Source organism: Aphelocoma coerulescens, chromosome 6, assembly GCF_041296385.1.
Source record: "Aphelocoma coerulescens isolate FSJ_1873_10779 chromosome 6, UR_Acoe_1.0, whole genome shotgun sequence".
In the NCBI taxonomy this organism is placed as follows: Eukaryota; Metazoa; Chordata; class Aves; order Passeriformes; family Corvidae; genus Aphelocoma; species Aphelocoma coerulescens.
The window spans coordinates 22,994,494-23,012,225 of record NC_091020.1 but is presented as its reverse complement, the minus strand read 5'-3'; the positions used below and the strand labels follow the sequence as shown (position 1 = coordinate 23,012,225).

General features: G+C 56.9%; 1 protein-coding gene and 1 long non-coding RNA gene across 3 annotated transcripts in view; both read right to left on the bottom strand.

Moving 5' to 3' along the window:
- Window positions 1-17,732, bottom strand: part of SLIT1 (slit guidance ligand 1) — a 61,356-nt gene that overhangs the window by 15,444 nt on the left and 28,180 nt on the right. For both annotated transcript variants that reach the window (XM_069019851.1, XM_069019852.1), the window contains 5 exons: window positions 1,857-1,928; window positions 1,644-1,715; window positions 1,167-1,238; window positions 695-858; window positions 151-298 (listed from right to left, as the gene is read on the bottom strand). In XM_069019851.1, the coding sequence (XP_068875952.1) occupies window positions 151-298; window positions 695-858; window positions 1,167-1,238; window positions 1,644-1,715; window positions 1,857-1,928 (528 nt within the window). The remainder of the gene's footprint in view (window positions 1-150; window positions 299-694; window positions 859-1,166; window positions 1,239-1,643; window positions 1,716-1,856; window positions 1,929-17,732) is intronic.
- On the bottom strand, window positions 8,444-11,344 carry LOC138112556 (uncharacterized). The gene is made up of 3 exons (XR_011151769.1): window positions 11,157-11,344; window positions 10,727-10,776; window positions 8,444-8,994 (listed from the first exon to the last, which is right to left on the bottom strand). It is a non-coding gene; the product is annotated as an uncharacterized lncRNA (long non-coding RNA).

Below are 17,732 nucleotides of genomic sequence, written 5' to 3'. Positions count from 1 at the left end.
CTAAATCCAGGGCTAAATCTAGGCAGTGTGAGAGAAGGGCAAGGAAGGCCTGCTGCCCTATGAAGTGGCCGAACTGTGGGGCTTGCTCTTGTGTTCCCAGTGCTTTGAGCTACCCAGAGCCCCGTGCTGATGGTGTGGGGCCATACTCACATCTCTGTCATGGTCTCGGGCAGGTTGGCAGGGATGGCCGTGAGCCCCTTGCCCCGACAGTCCACAATGCCATTGCTGCAAGTGCACATGGCTGGGCAGGAGCCAGAGGACAAGCTGCAGAGCTGGGCATGTGCTGGGTCCGTTTGTCCTGCCAGGGAAGCAGCCAGCATTGGAATTTCAAAGAGATGAGCCAGGCCAGTATGTGCCAGTACCCTGAAGAAGGGACCTTGGTGACAGCTCAGCATGCAGGGACAGTTCATGGCACCCTTGAGCAGGTGCATAAGGTCTTAGTGCACCCCAACCCCCTGCAAAAGCTCCAAAGGCACAGACTGATGTACTGTCACACTGATAGGGTGGCATTGTCCCTGTATTGTCCCCACATCAAGGACTGTGCTGACCTGAGATGAACTCACAGCGTGGGTTCTGAGGCTCTGAGCTGGGGCACATGGCAGGGAGTGGAGATGGGCTGCATTGGTGGCACAAGCCTTGTCCCCCCGGCCCATGTCCCTGCCCTGGCACCCACCACTGCCCCTGCCCCCCTCACCGGAGCAGCTGAACTCGTTCTTTTGGATCTCAGCCACGTTGAGGCCGCGAAGCTGGGCAGGAGCGGCGCACTGGGTGAAGAGCCCGATGGTGGGGCGCTGGCGCAGCCACTGCGAGAGCCAGGCCAGGTGGCAGTCGCAGAAGAGATGGTTGGAATGCAGGCGGCTGCAAGTAAATGGGGCAGTCAGCAGCCACAGGACAGCTCCTGCCCACCCCACTGCCCTCCAGCTGCCCCAGCCTAGCTCATCCCAAAGGGTGGGGGCATTCAGAGGGAGATACAGAGGGGCCTAAGAGCATCTGCGCCTGTTGCCAAGGCCACCATGTTTGGGATGCTCTGCAGGGGTGTCCCCTCCATACCCTCCCCACAGTGCTGTCCCAGCACTACTGAGCCACCAGCACCAGCAGCAGAGCTGGGGACATCCCACTCTAGCCCAGGAGGTGACTCCCACCACCACCACGGCCCAGGCACTCACAACGTTCGCAGCTTGGGCATGTGGTTGAAGCTGGACACAGGGATTGAAGTGATATTGTTGTTATTCAGGGTCCTGCAGGAAGACAAAGAAGGGCAGGTCAGGGCAGACAGGCTGTAAAAGGGAATGTGAGATGGTCTAGGTGACACCAACCCCTGGGAACAACCTGGCATAGGGTTAATGGATGGAGGACTATAGGCTGGGGACAGCCCAAACCCCCAGCAGGACTTGCTGTCCTTTCCAGGCTTTGCTTCCCCACAGCCAGTGGCACCCAAGTGGCCCCCTGGGGCATGATCCAGCCCTGGAGTACAGCTCTGCAGCAGTGGTACCAGAACCCTGCTCAGCCCCTGCTCCAGCCCAGGGAGAAATGGCATGCTGGGGATGTCCTTGCAGCACTTCAGTGAGTGGGGACACCCAAGGACACTCTCATCCTGCATGGGGTTGCAGGCTGGAGGCTCCAGCCTGTCCCCAGTCACTTACAAGACCTCCAGCCCCCGCAGGGCACGGAAAGCCCCATCTTCAATGCAGCTGATCTGGTTCTTGTCCAGTTGCCTGCAGGAGAAAGAGAGAAAAAAGGAGAATTGTTGGGACAGCCCAGGCAGAGAGCAATCAAGTGCTCCTGATCACTTCCAGTACCTTCTGCCACTGGACCTGACCCCAAACTCCCTCACGCCCAACACTGCCAGGACTCACAGGTTCTTGAGGTCGGTGGCCCCACGGAATGCTTTCCTGGGGATGGCCTGGATGAAGTTCTCACTCAGGTCCCTGCAGAAGAAAGAGGCAGGAAGGAAAATGAGCAGTGCCTGTGAAGCGTGATGTCCCCTGGGAGCAGGGCACCACAGGCAGCAGCACGCCCCGGCACTCAGTGGTCCCTCAGGGACTCCGACACACTGTAATTTGGCTGCAGGTCCTTGGCTGGCCACTGCTCTGCTGGCTGTTCTGAGGCAAGTCTGGCTCCATCCGTGGTGGCTGAAAGTGACTGGGGCTCCCTGGGCACTGCAGTCCCTGGCTCTGACAAGCAGAGCTGAGTGGCCCAGCTCTGGGAAAATCCTCCATACTTAAATACTCTCTGACTGCTATAATTACAGGTCCCTGCTGATTAACTGGTAATTATACTTAGTGGCTCCAGGAGGCATTCCTATGGAGCCTGACCTACACGTCAGAGGGCACAAATAATCGGGTCATTATTTACTTCATCACTGCAAGGTACTGTCTGTGTAATCACCTGCTCTGCAATGCCAGGGCATGCCAAGCCAGCAAGGGCTCTGTGTTGCAGGGCTGGCAGCAGGTCGGATCCCCCACCATGCCTGGGCTGGCTTTTAAAGACCATGAAGACCACAAATCTCACTGCAAGTAGGGTTTGGGTGGACTGGCTCAGCTCTGGGAGGACCTGTTTGTTTTATTTGTTCCCCGTGGCTCCCAAACAGTCATTCTCTCTCCCACCCTAATAGTCAGAAGCTCCTCCAAATTTGGCTGGCAACTGCATTGCCTGTTCCCAGCCCAGTGCCAGCACAGTCCTGCTCCAGCCACCTCTGGGGCACAAAGTCAAGTTCCCATCTCCTTCCTGGCACAGGGAAACTGAGGCACAACATAGCATTTTCCCTATGCAAGTCCATGGGTGAGTGAGAAGTAGGACCAGGGCATCCTGCACAGATTAAATGTCCCCAGAATTACACAGGCCAGACAGACACCCGCATCCCAGCCCTCACAGCATCCCAAGGTGTCCATAGATGTCAGCATTTCACACATAGTGCTCACCAGCTCTGCTTCAACATAACAAAGCCTGTTCGATATTGATACCCTATAGCTGGACAGGGTCAGGATGGAGGCACAGCATCCATGTTGCTCCCCATACCCTCATTCCCACCAAAAAATGGGCTCAACCAATGGGCACAAGCTGCTTGCAAAATACCTGGAGGTCTCCAAACTGGGACTTCACCCCAGCTGAAAGCTTCACTGCCACAACAAGAAAATGTTCCCAGAGGGAAGCACCAGCATTACTTGCCCAGATGCATGAGGAAAAGGAAAACACAAGGACAGTGGGCTTGCCTAGCCCTCCAGTGGGATTCCCGGCCACCAAGGAGATGCCTTACAGTCCCAGCGTGATGCACCAGCCCCTGCCCCCTGCACAGTTTGTGCATCACTCTGGGTCGTTGCTGGGGAGCCAAACCCGGCTGGCAAAGCATCATTGCTGGGGCAGAGGAAGGGAGATGCTGCCCTGGGAGCTGCCCAGGCTGCTGGAGAAGAAAAAGCCCAGATCCTCTGCGAGCAGCAGGCGCAGTTTCACAGCAACCCACGTGGCGGCACTGCCAGGCTGCCCTGCCTGTTTGTGCTGCCTGCCCTGTTTGCACTGCCTGCTCTGCTTGCCCTGACTCTGCCAGCTACTCCCAGAACTCCAGCCCGACCCCCTCCCTCCAAACAGGAAGGACCAAACACCTGCAGCAGCCTCCGATACCCCAGCACTCCTTCAAATACAAACATCTTCTCTTCATACTATGTTGGGGATGCGATGAGCATGGGTATCCCCAGGAATTGCACTGACCTTTCAGGAAAAGACAGCACTGCACCAATTTCTCTTTTAGCTCCCAGAAGGAATCCCTTAGAAAACTCTTTGGAAAAGATAGCAACTTTTTTACATGGGCAGACAGTGATAAGAGGAACAGTTTTAAACTAAAAGAGAGCTGTTCTAAATTAGATGTAAGGAAGAAATTCTTTACTGTGAGGATAGTGAGCCACTGGAACAGGTTGTCCAAAGAACTATGGATACCCCATCCCTGGAAGTGTTCAAGGCTAGGTTGGATGGGGCACTGAGCAACCTGATCCAGTGGGTGCCATCCCTGCCCATGGCCAGGGGTTTGGACTAGATGATCTTCAAGGTCTCTTCCAACCCAAATCATACTATGATTCTATGAACCCTCTAGGTGCAGTTCACCACTCTTCCTAGCAATGCATTCAATGCACTGCATTCCTTCTTGGCAGCTGCCTGTCCTCCAGCATTAAATCCATCACAGAGGTGAGCACCACACTTCAGTGCTCTGCATCCCTCTCCCAGCTCTGGCACTGCCTGCCCAGGCAGGTCCTGCCTGCAGCTTGTTTGGTTCCCCTGTGGAAAGCTTGATCCCATTTCTCTGCTTGGAGCACATGGGAGTCCCAGCGAGCCCAGGGAGTAAACCCAGGCGTCTGTCTCCAAGCTGCTCATTTACAGCTTGCAAGGGAAATGCTGCTAGAAGGTTGCAACTGACTTTGCGAGGCTTCTCCCCTTCACAGCTTTTTGTGACAGTCACCGACAAAGTGCTGCCGTTGGGGGTACCGAAGCCAAGAGGGACAGACGCTGGATGCGAGGGTTTCAGCAAGGCCCCGGCACCGGGCTTAGATCACATTGCATGGTTACACAGCTGACGACACCAGGACAAACACATGCTTTGCCTGTGGGATCCTCGGCCCCGGCGTTGGAACAAGGCACGGCCCCTTCCCTCCTGGTGTTTCATAGCTCCCAGCTATGTTTGCTTTACACTTTGGCGCAGAAGAAACAGCAGATGGCACGGCTTCTCCTCGCTCCGCCGTGCCGCTCGCAGCACCCGCGGCGGCTGCACTGGTGCCGCCCCACACCCTGCCAAATACAAGAGAGTCACTACCATCGCATGTGGAGTGCCAGCTTGCAGCAGTGACCACGAGCACTGACAGGTCTGACAGCCCTGCTGGGGACCAGCTGACGGACGGGCAAAGACAGAGGAAGGGGAGTTGTCACAGTCACCCTCACTGCCTTTTCTGGTTTCACTTCCAGGTATTGTCCTAAAGCTCCAAGTTTAAGAGTTCCTGGCTATTGAATCCAGGGGTTGACCAAACAGCCAGCCTATTCACAGTGCCACTGTCCTCCCATCCCTGTGCCATGGTCCCAGAGGACCACGCAGCTGGAGTTTGTCCCTGCACAGCACAAGGTGCAGAGGGCTCTGGTTGTCCCAGGGGTGCCAAGGGGTGAGGAGGTGATGGAGGACACCTCTGTCGCCAGGCTCACCTCCCACAGGGATTTCTAACCCAGCAGATGCCTGTACAACAGCAGCAGCCAGCTGCAAGCCACAGCTGTATGATGGCAAGAAGGCAGGCACCCACTTTTCTTCCAAGTCCCCTGAAAGCCTCGTGGCCAAATTATATCCACACAAGTCCTCCTTGGCTGGACATTGAGAGGGATGGCGGTGGTCAGGGATTGGGATTTCGGGGGCTCCCCTGCTCGGATCTGACACCCGGCTGCCTTGCCCCACTGTGCGTGTGACGGCTGTCGGCATGGTATCTGTAGCGACTCAGGAGGTGCCCCAGCGCTGCCTCTCCTGGCAGCCACAGCCCCATGCCAGTGCCACCGGTTCCCGGGGAGCCTCGGCAAGCAGCCAGGCGTGGGGACGCGGCTCCTCGGGGCTGGCAGGGGCTCGGCGGCGGGAGCCAACCCCCCAGCGCGACGCCCTGCCCGGCGCTTAGCGGGGCGCCCGAGCAAAACTGTTCGACATGGCTTCCCAGTGGGAAGCCCACTCAGGCAAACAAACCCCGGCAGCCTTAATCTCCCCGGCAAGAGCCCGCTGGGCCGGAGGGCGGGCGAGAGGGAGGGGGCCGCAGCGGGGCTGCGGCGGCCGGGCAAGGAGGCCGGGGCTCTTACCACGCTCTCATTCTTTTGGCTAATCCTGACTTCACACTTTAACCTGATTGAGCCTTGTTTGGCGAGCCGGCTCCTTGCGCGCCGTGTGAGGGGATTAGGGCTGGACGCAGCAGGGAGGTAATTGCTTCCCAGCGGCGCTGGCCCCGCGTCCTCCGAGCCCCCCGCTGCCTGCCAAGAGCGCTGGGGCGGCCTGGCAGCCCTCCGGCAAGGCGCTGCCCTCGCCAGGCAACCCGGCTTGGCAGCGGCCGCTGCGCTGGCTCCGGCGGTGGTGCCGAGGTCCATCTTGCCCGGTGTCAGCAGCCACGCGGGCACCTTGTCCAGGCCAAGGCTGCAGCCCGTGTCACGTCCCAGGCGTGCCGGCGAGGGCTGTGCAGCCACACTGTGGCAGGTGAGTGACTTCCCGCCCTGGCAGTGCCCACATGCCCGGGATCAGTTGCCGACTCCAGGCAGGTGAAGTGCAGTGGGCTGCTCTTCTCTTTACCTTGTTTCCTCCCCAGCATCCGTGCTGGAAACTCATTATCATCTCTTGGTCTCTCAGAGCCTCTCCTACTCAAGGGGGCAGATGAAAGCATTAACCCTTCAGCCTCTGCCAGCCCACAGCTCCCACAATGAAAATGCATGACAGGTCCCTGCTCACAGGCTGGGTGCTGCCGCAGCAGCTCTGCTCCACCAGTGCTGGCAGCAGTCACTGCAGGGACCAGCTCAGCCACAGCAATCACACACCAAGCCTCATGCAGACAAGGCAACCAAAGCCACCAGCCCTGGGGAGCATCAGCATGGTGGGACAAGTGCTCCCCGGATCCCAGCCTCACCTCAGTGGTGCTGTGCCAGAGGCAGCTGTGCCAGAGCACAAATGGCATTTCCCTGGCAAGGACTGTGGCACCAGCAGCTATTAAACAACCCTGTGTCTCTCAGACCACCCCGCACATGCTGTCTGTCCCAGCACAGCCTGTCGAGGGCAGAGGGATGAGCAGAGACAGGGCTGACAGCTGTTCACACCACCACCTTCACTGCCTGACAGGGGACAAGGGGTGAGCTGAAGGGACAGAAAGACTCCTGCATTACAAAAAATCAATAGACTAATCAGCACTTGCATTAATAGCGACAGCCCAGAGTTCCCCAGGGGTTTTGCACTCCTGGTTGCCACTTCAGGGCGGGAGCTGCTGAACCCGCTGCGTGTGCCAGTGTCAGCACCTGCAGCCCTGTGCTGGGGGAAGCGTCACCCACATGTCCCAGCCACACAATCCACTCAAGGTGATGCACACAAGTCCCCAGTGCTGCAAAGAGCCAGTGCCCAAGGAGAGGTGTCCCTAAGGGAGCTGCTTGCTGGAGATGGGGAGCAGCCACTCTGCTGCTGCATTAGCAGGATGCCAGGGCAACAAGGCAGAGTTTTGCCCACTGTGTCACCTGCCCCAGTCCCCAGTGCCAGTGTGAGGAGGGCCCTGCAGCCCTGTCTCAGGTTCAGGCTCCTGTGGTGTGTCCCCAGCATTATGTCACACTGTTTGATTTTTAATGGGCTCCATCCTGGCCAAGGGAGATGAGACAGACCTCCCACTGCCCCCAGCCCATCTCACTCCACCATCCCCAATGTCACAGAGAGCCTGTGTGCTGTCTGCCACCCACTGCAACCCCAGCCCTGGGGCTGATGGCGTTTGCACAGGACAAGGTGGGATGGCAGAGCCCGAAGTACAGTTACGAACAAGCCAAAGTGCAGCACGGTGAGCTCAGCGTGAGCCCCTGCCACTCAGGAAAAACATGGTGGGGTTTCTGGAAAAGGTGCTTTGGCAGGGGCCAGAAGGGGAAATGGGAGGGGATGGGACAGGGTCCAAAGCAGCACGGTGTGGGGGAAAAGGAACATGATTTACTGCTTTTCATAATACTAGAACAAGGGATGACTGACACAATCATGAAGGCAGGCTTAAAATCACAGCTAAGAGTGAATCCTCCAAATTAGGAGTCCATGGGTCTCTCAGCCACAGCCAGCTCAAAAGGAAAATTCATAGAAGCAAAGTGCAGAGATGCACCTGCCATGCCTTGCTGTGGCAAGAACACCTGCAGGTGGATGCTTGCGAGCTGACTCCTGCTGCCAGAAGACTAGCTGGGCACACCTCTGGTAGCACCACACTGCCCAGTGCAGGCTGCATGGACAATGGCCCCACCACTGCTCTGCTGGCAGGGACTGCCACCCACCAGGAGTCACTTCTCCTGTTAGCCTGTTTTAGTGGCAGAGTTGCACAACCCTTCTGCTCCCCAGGACAGTACGGGGGACATCAACCTGGGGTCAGCTCGATGCTGCAATGCCCAGTCAGGGCAGGGTACCAGGGTCCCTGCTCCAATCTCTGCCTGTCACTCTCGTCACTGCCCCTCCTGGAAGGGGAGGACGGTGAGCTGGAAGGGGGGGAGGGAGGCGCTGCTCCTACAGGGGCTCAAGGGGGAACAGCTGGTTGCTATGAAGAGCATCCCAGGCTGGGCGGGGTGGCACAGCCCTCCCTGCTGGCAGCCGGAGAGGAGCGGTTCATCAGGCAGCCCCAGCCGCCAACAATTACGTGCTGAGTAAATCGATGGGATATAATTGGACTATTAAGATCTCATTATCCTCCTAGCTCCGGTTGCCACAGCCCGCAGCAAGCTGGGGGAGACTGCAACCTGCAGCCACAGAAACCGCCTCCCGACCCACAGTGCCTTGATGGGTACTGGGAAAGGGTGCATGGAGCAGGGACAGTATAGACAGAGGGGATAAGGATGCTGCAGCAACCTATATTCAGCACAGAAGACATCTGTGTGGCACAGCAAAGCACTGTGCAAAGGCAGGGTGGTGTCCATACAGGGATCCTGGAGATGAAGACATCCAGCCATCTAGTCGCCACACCAGCCTGAAAGCCACCACTGACCTGTGCAGGGCTCATTGCTCCTCAGTGGGATGGGGAGTTTGGCCTCTATATGCCCTTTCATGCATATCTCTATTCCTGCTGGAAAGCAGGGCTCATGTCCCCACCTGCAAGAGGCAGGGTCCCCATGCTCTGAATCACACAGGCTGCCAGGCCCTGAGGGTCCCTTTCCCTGTATCCACATCATCACCCTACTCACCTACTCACACACCACACATGGCAGCTGATTCCAGGCCATGGGACAGTCCTCCCAAAGGGACCAGCATCCTCAGCATCTCTTGGCACCAGGTCACATCCACTGTGGTTCAAGTGAAAATAAATAATCACCTCCCTTAGGAGAGCTGACCCCATTCCCACCTGAGGTTTCTCGTAGTAATATTTTTTTTCTTATTTTCTCAGCACCAGTGAAAGCAATGAATCAGAGCTCCTCCTTGCCAAGCCTTATATATAAGGACAAAACAATCCTTTGCTGCAGCAAGGCAGAACACGACACCACGATGTGCTGGGCGTCTCAGACCACAGACCTCAGCAACACAAGCCCTAACAACAAATTCTGCCTGTCCACTGTGTCCACACAGTAAAGAGTAAAAGTGAACAGTGCTAGAGCAGGGAGCAATGCTTCATGCATACTACCCTGCCTTCTCCAGGCTTCCCCAAGTGCTGTGCTGACCCCAGGCTCTGGCCCTGGTTCCTTCCCTCCCAGGAGATGCAGGTGCTTCCAAAAACATTAAAGCTGGAGAGATTTGTTGCTTGGACAGGCTAACAGAGCATGTGTAAAAGGCAACATATGCTCATGGCAACAGATAGTGAGAGGAGTCCCAGCCCCAGCGTGGTGGTGTTGATTTAGCAAAACATTTCAGGGCATGCATAAATCTCAGTGGCTTCAAAGGGCCACTGCTGACCCATGCCACGACCCGCTGTCTGTACCGGGCATTTTGGTATTGTCCAAGGGTGCCACCACAGTGTCTGTGTGTGCCAAGGGGACACCTCAGGGATGCTGAGGCATGGGAGTGCATGAACCACGGGTAACACCAGCAGCCACATGTTTGGACGTGTGGGGAAGTTGGGGACATGCGATGTCCACTGCGAGTGGGATGATCTGTGTGGGGAGGGCTTTGCCGAGCAGCTCCCTGCCAGGGCAGCGCCTGTGCAGTGGCTCTGCTCCAGCTCCAGCGAGGATCGGCTCCTGCGTGGGCTGCGCTGCAATGCCAGAGCTGCGGGACTCGGCCTCCGTGGGAAGGGGGACGCTATGGGAACAAGGGGAGCTGGCCAAGGAAAAGAGGGAGGGTGGGAGGGAGGGGGAATAAAGCATCTGCTACACACCCTGGAGCCTCTTCAGAGATTGAAACAAGTTAAAAGCAGGAGCTTTAATGGAAACACAAGTGAAATAACAAGCTGCAAACCCTGCGTGCCTGTCACCGCCCCCTCCCCACAGTGTCCCTTTGTTCCTGCAACCTCGTTATCGGCGGGAAGGGGAGCCAACACGAGGCTAAGGCATCGCCATCAGCTTCCCCACATCCCAAAGTGCCTTGAGAGAGCCACAGCATCTGCTGTGTCCAGTGCCCTGTGGTCTGGCAGACCTGGGGTGAGCAGGGGAGTGTCCTGCAACCCACCTGTGGGAGTAGCCAGCCTGTCACTTTCTGCAAAAGGACCTGCTGTGTGGCTGACACATCCACCCCAGTTCCCACTGTCTGCTGGGTGAGGGTTGATTCCCTCCAGCAAGTGTCTGGCTGGACACTGAGTGTTAAAACTGCACCTGCCTGGCTCACAGCCTCTGTGTCCCACTGCCACTGGGAGCCAAGGCACCCAGCCATTGGCCCCATTTCTGCACAGCCTCCTGCTTTTCTGCATCCCTGCTTCTCACCACCTCCCAAGTCCCTGTAGCCCTGATGTTCAGCAAGTCTTTTCTCTTCCCTCTTCTCATGTTTTTGCTTCTGTCTTACCCTGTAGTAGTGGGAAATCCCTGCACGAACCCTCCACCAAAGCATGTTTTTCCAGCTCCCACACTACCCTGCAGCCTGTGCACCTACCTGCTTCACATCTGCATAGCCCGGCTCATTTCCAGCACACTCCCCACACGCTGCAAATAAAAGGCACAGAGATGTCCCTTTCCCCAGGGCTGCATGCCAGGCCCCCCAGCCCTGTAGAGGGAAACTGCTGCCCAGAGCATAGTACCTCAGCACTCACAGACCCACATGTTCCAGGATGCCCAGCAAATCAGAGTAGCTCAGCAGCTCCAGAGCTTGGGACAGAGTGAGCTGGGGGTGGTGGCAGGGATTTGCTGGACCGTGTGTGGTTCTACCTCCATCAGACAGCAGTATGCCACAGCAAGACCCTCCCGTGTAGCTCTGTGACAGCTAGGACAAGGTCAATCCCCCTCAGCCCATCATGACCCCGTGCATGGTTGTGCCATGCCCTGAGAAGTGCCAGGCTCCAGCCCTGCCTACCACGAAGCCTTACATCCTCCAGCATGCAGCGTGTGCTCCCTGCCTGGCAGCTCACACCCGAGAAGATACCCCGAAGTCCATGCTGCAACACTCATCCAAGGTGTAAATGAAAAAGCAAATAGCTCTTCTGTCGAGCCAGCCCTGAGCCCTGTGGGGAGTTGGCTGCAGCTCTCGTTAGCAGGCTCATCCCCTGGGTTTGCGGCACTGCGGAGCCCAGAGCTAATTGACTCCCAGGCTCTGAGGCTTTTAATTGCTAATAAGTGTGAAAGCCAGCCCTGCCAGCCCTCCTGGATTCCTCTGAGGTGTGAATGAGGCTGAGCCAAGCTGAGAATTGCATCCCGCTGTCCCAGATCTGTCCCAGATCTTGGTGAGCCGAGAAGCAATGCTGTGGATCTGTGATGCTGCTCCTCAGCTTTGCAGGTCCTGGGACAGCAACTGGCCCCAGCTTTAAGAAGAACTAAAGCAAACTCCCTGTGGGCTGGAGGATGTTCTGAAACCAAGGCTGAACCTTGCAAGACAGCTGGAGAACTTGGAGAGATGCCCTGACATGACTACGGGTCCTGCACACTCCTCGTGCTTGGCACTAGCACTAAGACAGGTAAAACTCTTAAGTGTCATAGCCTGGGGCTTCCTGAAAGCGCTTGGGAGAGGCCGGCAGTGGGATGAGAAGTGGGAGATGTATTGCAGGGGGAAAGGCAGCCAGGGTGGAGCCAGTGGGACATCTCAAATCGTGCCGAACAGCTGGTAAAGGAGATGTGATTTTGCACAGGGCTGGGAGGAAACAGCCATGATAGGAGAAGGAAAGGAGGATGGGAAATGGCAGAGCAAGTGTGGGGCTGCAACGCACCCGAGCATGGGAATCAACACAGGGACACACTGCAGGGAAAACGCAACAGGCGGATAAAGAGACTCCATCTCGTGTGACGCACATCAAAGCCAAGATAAGAACTGCTGGAAGGCAGGCAGCAAAGCCCTGCCACAAGGTTGGCCCAAGCTGTGGCTGCCCTTGCCCCAGTAACATTGCTCCCGAGAGGGGATTTGATAGAGCAGCACCCGGTCATGGCCAAGCCACAGGGGACTGGGAGTTGCCACAAGGCTTCCCTCCACGGAGCTGCTCTTTGAAGAGCCCCCAGCACAAAACCACACCACAGGTCTGGGGAAGCCTCTGCCTGCAGGCGGTGAGTACAGCTGCAGCTCCCACCCCACGGACCTGCCTGTGCTGGGGATCAACAGCCCGTCCTTGTTTTGGGGAGGCAGAAATGAGTTGCTGGAAGCACATCTGGGTGCTCCTCCTCCATTTCCCTGATCCATGCATGCATGGAGCCTCGGAGGAGTATCAAGCCTGACAGCAGCACCCGACCACAAGGCACAGACTGGAAAGTCCTGACCCTGAGTCTGTGGGCACCTAGGGGTCTCACACAGATCTTCAATCTTCGTGTTAAAGCTCAAGTGATGGAGCAGCCCCACATCCCTTTTCAAAACTTCCCTGAGACTAATTATCTTGGGGTTAACAATGCACCTCCTGTCTTTGCTCCAAGTGCATCTGACTCACAGTGGGGACAGTGGCTCTGTGACCCCAGGAGCCCATGGCTGACTCTGCCCTGTGGATGTGCCTGAATAGCCAGGGGCTGTGTTACCTGTGTGTCCATATCTCCTGCCACAGCCTGACTGAGCTCAAGAGCAGCCAGGATTGCAGAGGGGAGCTCCACCGAGGGGAGAGTCAGGGTGTTGCCCAGGAAGAGAGGATGGGACCCTTCACCCTGCTTGGCTTGGAAGGTTGCTCGTCTCATATCCAGGGGAGGTGCTGGCCAGGGCTGGAGCTGCCGAGGTAGCAGCCAGCCTCCAGCATGGCTGCTCGGGCGGCCTGGCACTGCTCAGCACGACTGCAGCTCGTGCTCTAGGACCTGGGGAGAGGAGCTGCCGAGGCTGATTACCCCTGCCAGAGCGGGCCTGGTGGGTTTATTTTTAACAGTTCTGATTGAAGCTGGTTTCCTGCTGACATTTACACTCCTTCATCATTATCGGCTCCCCGGCTTCCAACCGCCAAGATAAAAGGGGGGATGAAATCTCCCAAACAGTGGGGTCCTGGCTGCAAACCCCGCAGAGGGGGAGAGACCCAGACCAGTGCAGCTGGGCAGATATCAGCCCCCTTGGAGGGAGGTGGGTGGCTGTCTCATAGTGGGGGCATTACAGACTCGGATTCCGCCACCAGATGCAGCAGGAACCATCTCAGGGCAGCCTGGGGAGGAATATGTGTCATCATCACTGGCATAAGTGCAAGGACATGGCAGCATGGCTAGGCTACAGATGCAACTTTGGGTGCTGGTGTCCCCAGAGACACCCATGCTCCTGGAAGTGTGCAGGGACTGGCTCCAGGTGTTGCTGGAGCCATGGCTGCTGTCTGCGGCCAGCAGAAGGGTGAGGTTCCAATCCTGTTTGCATGCGTGTGCCCATGTCATGAGCTCCCAGCAGTGGATAAAGGGGCTCATGAAGACACTCAGGGCTTGGACCCCAGTGTGGTCCCCTGTGATGGGAGAGTCAAGCAGGGGCTCTGCAGAACAGCCTGACCTCATCCTCCTTCCTGTGCTGCCGTGGGAAGGCCGGCAATGCAATGCAGAGCCAGTAGCGGGTCTCCCAGCATGGCCAGAGCACTCAGATCTGAAAACCTCTTCTTTTTCCCTAAGAAACAGTCAAATTCCAACATGTGCCATCTAAAAATACACTCTAGTCTGCCCAGGACTCTGCCCACCCTTACATCTCTCAGATGGTTCATATTTTGTCAGATTCCAGATCAGTTTTGAGACCAAAAATACCAGGTTTGAGAGACAAACATGTCACAGGCCCCAGAAAGCGTCAGAGCACTGCGAGATATGCAGAGGCTGGAGATGTGACCAAAGTGGGGATGTCCTTCTGCAGCTGGGACTGCGGGCTGGGCATTCCTGACATATGGAATGGTTCTCATGGAGGGGGAAAGCCCTGCAGCAGCCCTGGATGGGTACAAGCTGCTCCAAGGCTGGACAACCGGCACCAACCCTGCCGCATCCCAGAGCAGCCCCAAAATGGGGTGGATTCATACATGGGAGCTTGCCTCCAGCTTTTACTTAATTACCTTCATGGATATGAAATTGTCAATAACTAATTAGACAGCCCCATTCCTGCCTAATATGTTGAAATCTGCCCCCTAATTAAATATTATAGGCATTTTAAAGCATTTCTGACAACATATTACTATGTAAAATACTGCAAATTAGCCAGCTCCCACACTGAAATCCTGCTCAGGAACAATGCAGGGACCTAGTTGGACAGAAATCCAAAACATCTTTTCAAGTAAATTGGGAAAAGGGCCCACTCTTCTGGCAGAGGATTTTTTTTTCTGAGGGTTGGAGATTGTCGAAGCACAAAGGAGACAGCCCAGAAACGCCCCTGCCAGTCCTGCTGCCCCATGAGCCATGTGAGCCCCCCAGCAAAGGCAACTGGGATGTAAGAGGGCTCCTGGTTAGTTAAGCAAACATTAATGCAAATTGTCAGCAAGCCTGGAGATGAGATCCCAGGCACAGTGGCTTGAAGGGGAGCAGGCGCTTCCTCGTATTATCAGCCCATCCACTCGCTGAGGGGGGAGCAGGAGCCAGGAGCTGCTCTGTGCCATAAGAAAGGAGCTCCAAGAGCCAATTTCCATCTGACCACAGCACATTTGATGTCTTGTGAAGTCGAGTTCACATGCGCTGTCTCGCCTCTGCCTCGCGCAGGGAAGGGGCTGGATCCTCCCCCTGCACACACGCCACAGCTCTGGCTGAGCATATGAGCATCCTGCAGCACCCTGGGATCCAGCACAGGATGAGCCATCCCCACTGCACCCTTCTAGCCAGAATGCAGCTGGAGAAAAAAAGGCTTGAGTTTGGTCTCGTCTGCCTGAGAAGGGGGCCAAAGTACTGCAGTCTTGCTTTGCTCCCTGCACAGAAAACTTCTCTTCCTCAGTCTTGGCTTGGTGTGAGCCTGATTCAGTGCTGAAATGGAACCATGGGGACCATGGGATTCGGCACAAGAGGGCTGCAGCATCCCCCACGTTAAGCTGCAGGCAGGAGCCCAGCCCCACACAGTGTCTATGTGCTCTGGTGTTTGTGTCTGCTCTAGTGCCAGGCTCTACCCCTAAAAGCAGAGCAGAGAGCCAGTGGTTTGCAAGGGAAAAGGCCAGGAGCAAAGGCAGGGAACACCACCTGGTAATTGCCTGCAAGCTTAACTCAGCTAGCAAGCGGGAGCTGCAGTGCCAGGCTTTGAACAGGGCTGTTTCATGTGCCTGGTGTTCCTGCTGCTCCCTGTGCATCCCATCAGACACAGGAGAGGGGATGATGACAGAGAGAGTTTTTGAAATTCACACTTCAAAGTTGCTATCTGAGTGGACTGGCCTGTATTTGCTGCACGGCTGGAGGCAAATCAGGAAGCGGGAGGGTGAGACAAGGGCTCACATTCCCAGAGCCTTTAATGCCAGGATCAGTCACCTGCTCAGGGATGCTCTGCTGCAGTGAGAGCGAGAGCTGTACTCAACCCCTTCCTTGCTACAGCTCCCATGCTGCAGCTCGTGCCCAGGGTGACGCTGCCTGAGGCTGGAGCACCCTCGGGCTGGGGGCTCGCACTGCTGCACTGCCTGGGAATTTGTCACGCTGTGTCCATACACTGCGACACACACTGCAACCATCGCCCACCGCACCACATCCACACTCCCTCCAGCATGCCGACACATAACACACATATGTGCTCTCTTAATCACTCCTTAATTCTCACTTTTTTGCTATTTTCTGCCCACTCCTGTGTCAGCACACCTGGGGAGCAGCAGAGGAGCAGCAGCCTGGGGAGCAGCAGAGGAGCAGACACAGCCCCTCCAGGAGTCCAGCACATCTTTTGAGGCTGGTGGGAAGACCATTCAATGCTCCTCTCCTAGCAATGCTTCCTTATGCACACAACCTAAAGAGCACTCTGGGGAGGTTAGGCATGAAGAAGACCCTGGTTCTCCACCACCAGGCCCAGGGATGCAGATGTGCAGCCCCAGATTGGCCCAGATCTGCACGCTAATGCCTGGACTCTCCTGCTCATGCTCTCCCTGCAAAGCACAGCAGTGCTGAGGGTCTAAGTATATCAAAGCTGGGCTTTGAACCATTTTAATCAGACTGCCCACGTCATCATGACAAGATCCCCCCTGAGCCATCTGCACCTTCCCACATGGCATCCCAGGGGCTTGCAAAGCAGAGCTGGAGCCCAGAGGAGCCCAGCTGGCAGACACAGGGGCTCTCTGGGACACGGCTATGGGGATGGACACTCTGCATTCAGCTTCCAACCAAATGACAGCCCTAAGCCAGGGAACTGACCCCTTTTCAGGACTGCCACCTGCTTTCCAGGGACTCAGCAGCATCATCCCCATTTTTCCGGGGACAGATTAGGGCACAGGGACAGTGTATCGGTGGCCATAAAGCCACAGGCCAAGGACCACTCTCTCTCCTTCCGCCCCTGGAGACCTCCTGAGCCCCCCAGCCGGACCAGCTGAAAGGCTCTCCCATCTGCTCCTCGGAGCCACGGCGTCTGCAGGGCCGGGCAATACCTGCCCCTTCCCCGCGGCGGCACCGCGGGGTGAGCAGCCGCCCCACCGAGCTGGGACATCCCCACTCACCCCCACGACCCGCGGGCAGCTGCCTGAGCGACATCCCCGGCTCACGGGTGGCTCAGGCAGCGTGGGGCCGGGGAGGGAGGGCAGCTGCCCACCTCCCCTGGGGAAGGTGGCGGACAGCCAGGAGGGGACAGGCGCCAGCCGGACCCATGGCGAGAGGAGTCACCAGGCACAACGGCAGCCGGGTGTTGGCCGCACGCTGCTGAGGCGCGGCACGGTCAGCTGGTGGATGGGCCCAGCCGGAGCAGGGTCCCACCGCCCATTTTGCCCCTGGAGAAGAGGGTTTGAAGCAGCGCCTGCCCCGCCAGGCTGCAGCCTCTCCCTCTCATTATTTTTTCACTGCAAGAACTATCTTATACCTTATCAATAATTCACAGGTACAAACGATAACGTTCGCTGTCATGGTCCGGGAGCCACATGTTCCCGGCGAGGGGGAAGGGGCTGGTTGCAATCGCTATTGTTAATGCCTGCGGAGCTGGGGGGGAGGCAGGGAGGATAAATATTTAACACTGTGTCTCCGAGCAAATGTCCATGACCGAGGGCTGAACATGGGTTTTACACAGAGCTGCTCCTGCCCTTGAGAGGGTCATTAGCATGTTAAAAGCCGTCAGAGCGGGGCTGATGGAAGGGCTCTGCCGGAGGGACCCCCAGCGCTCTGCCTGGGGACTAGCGGGGATGCAAGGTGCTTTTTGCTGCTGCAGGAACATGGCGATCTCCATCCTGCCCAAATTTCCCCTTTTCTGAGCACAAAGGCTGTGCTCTTGGCTGCCTGTCGAGAAGCATCCTCATCTCTGCCCGCTGCCACATCGAGGGGCATGAGGAATGAGGCACCTGGGATAGCCCGGGGCTGGTGGGTGGCCGGGGCAGTTCATTGTGCAGAGGAATTACAAAGGGGACACAAAGAACCACACACCACATTTTGTGTGAGCTTCC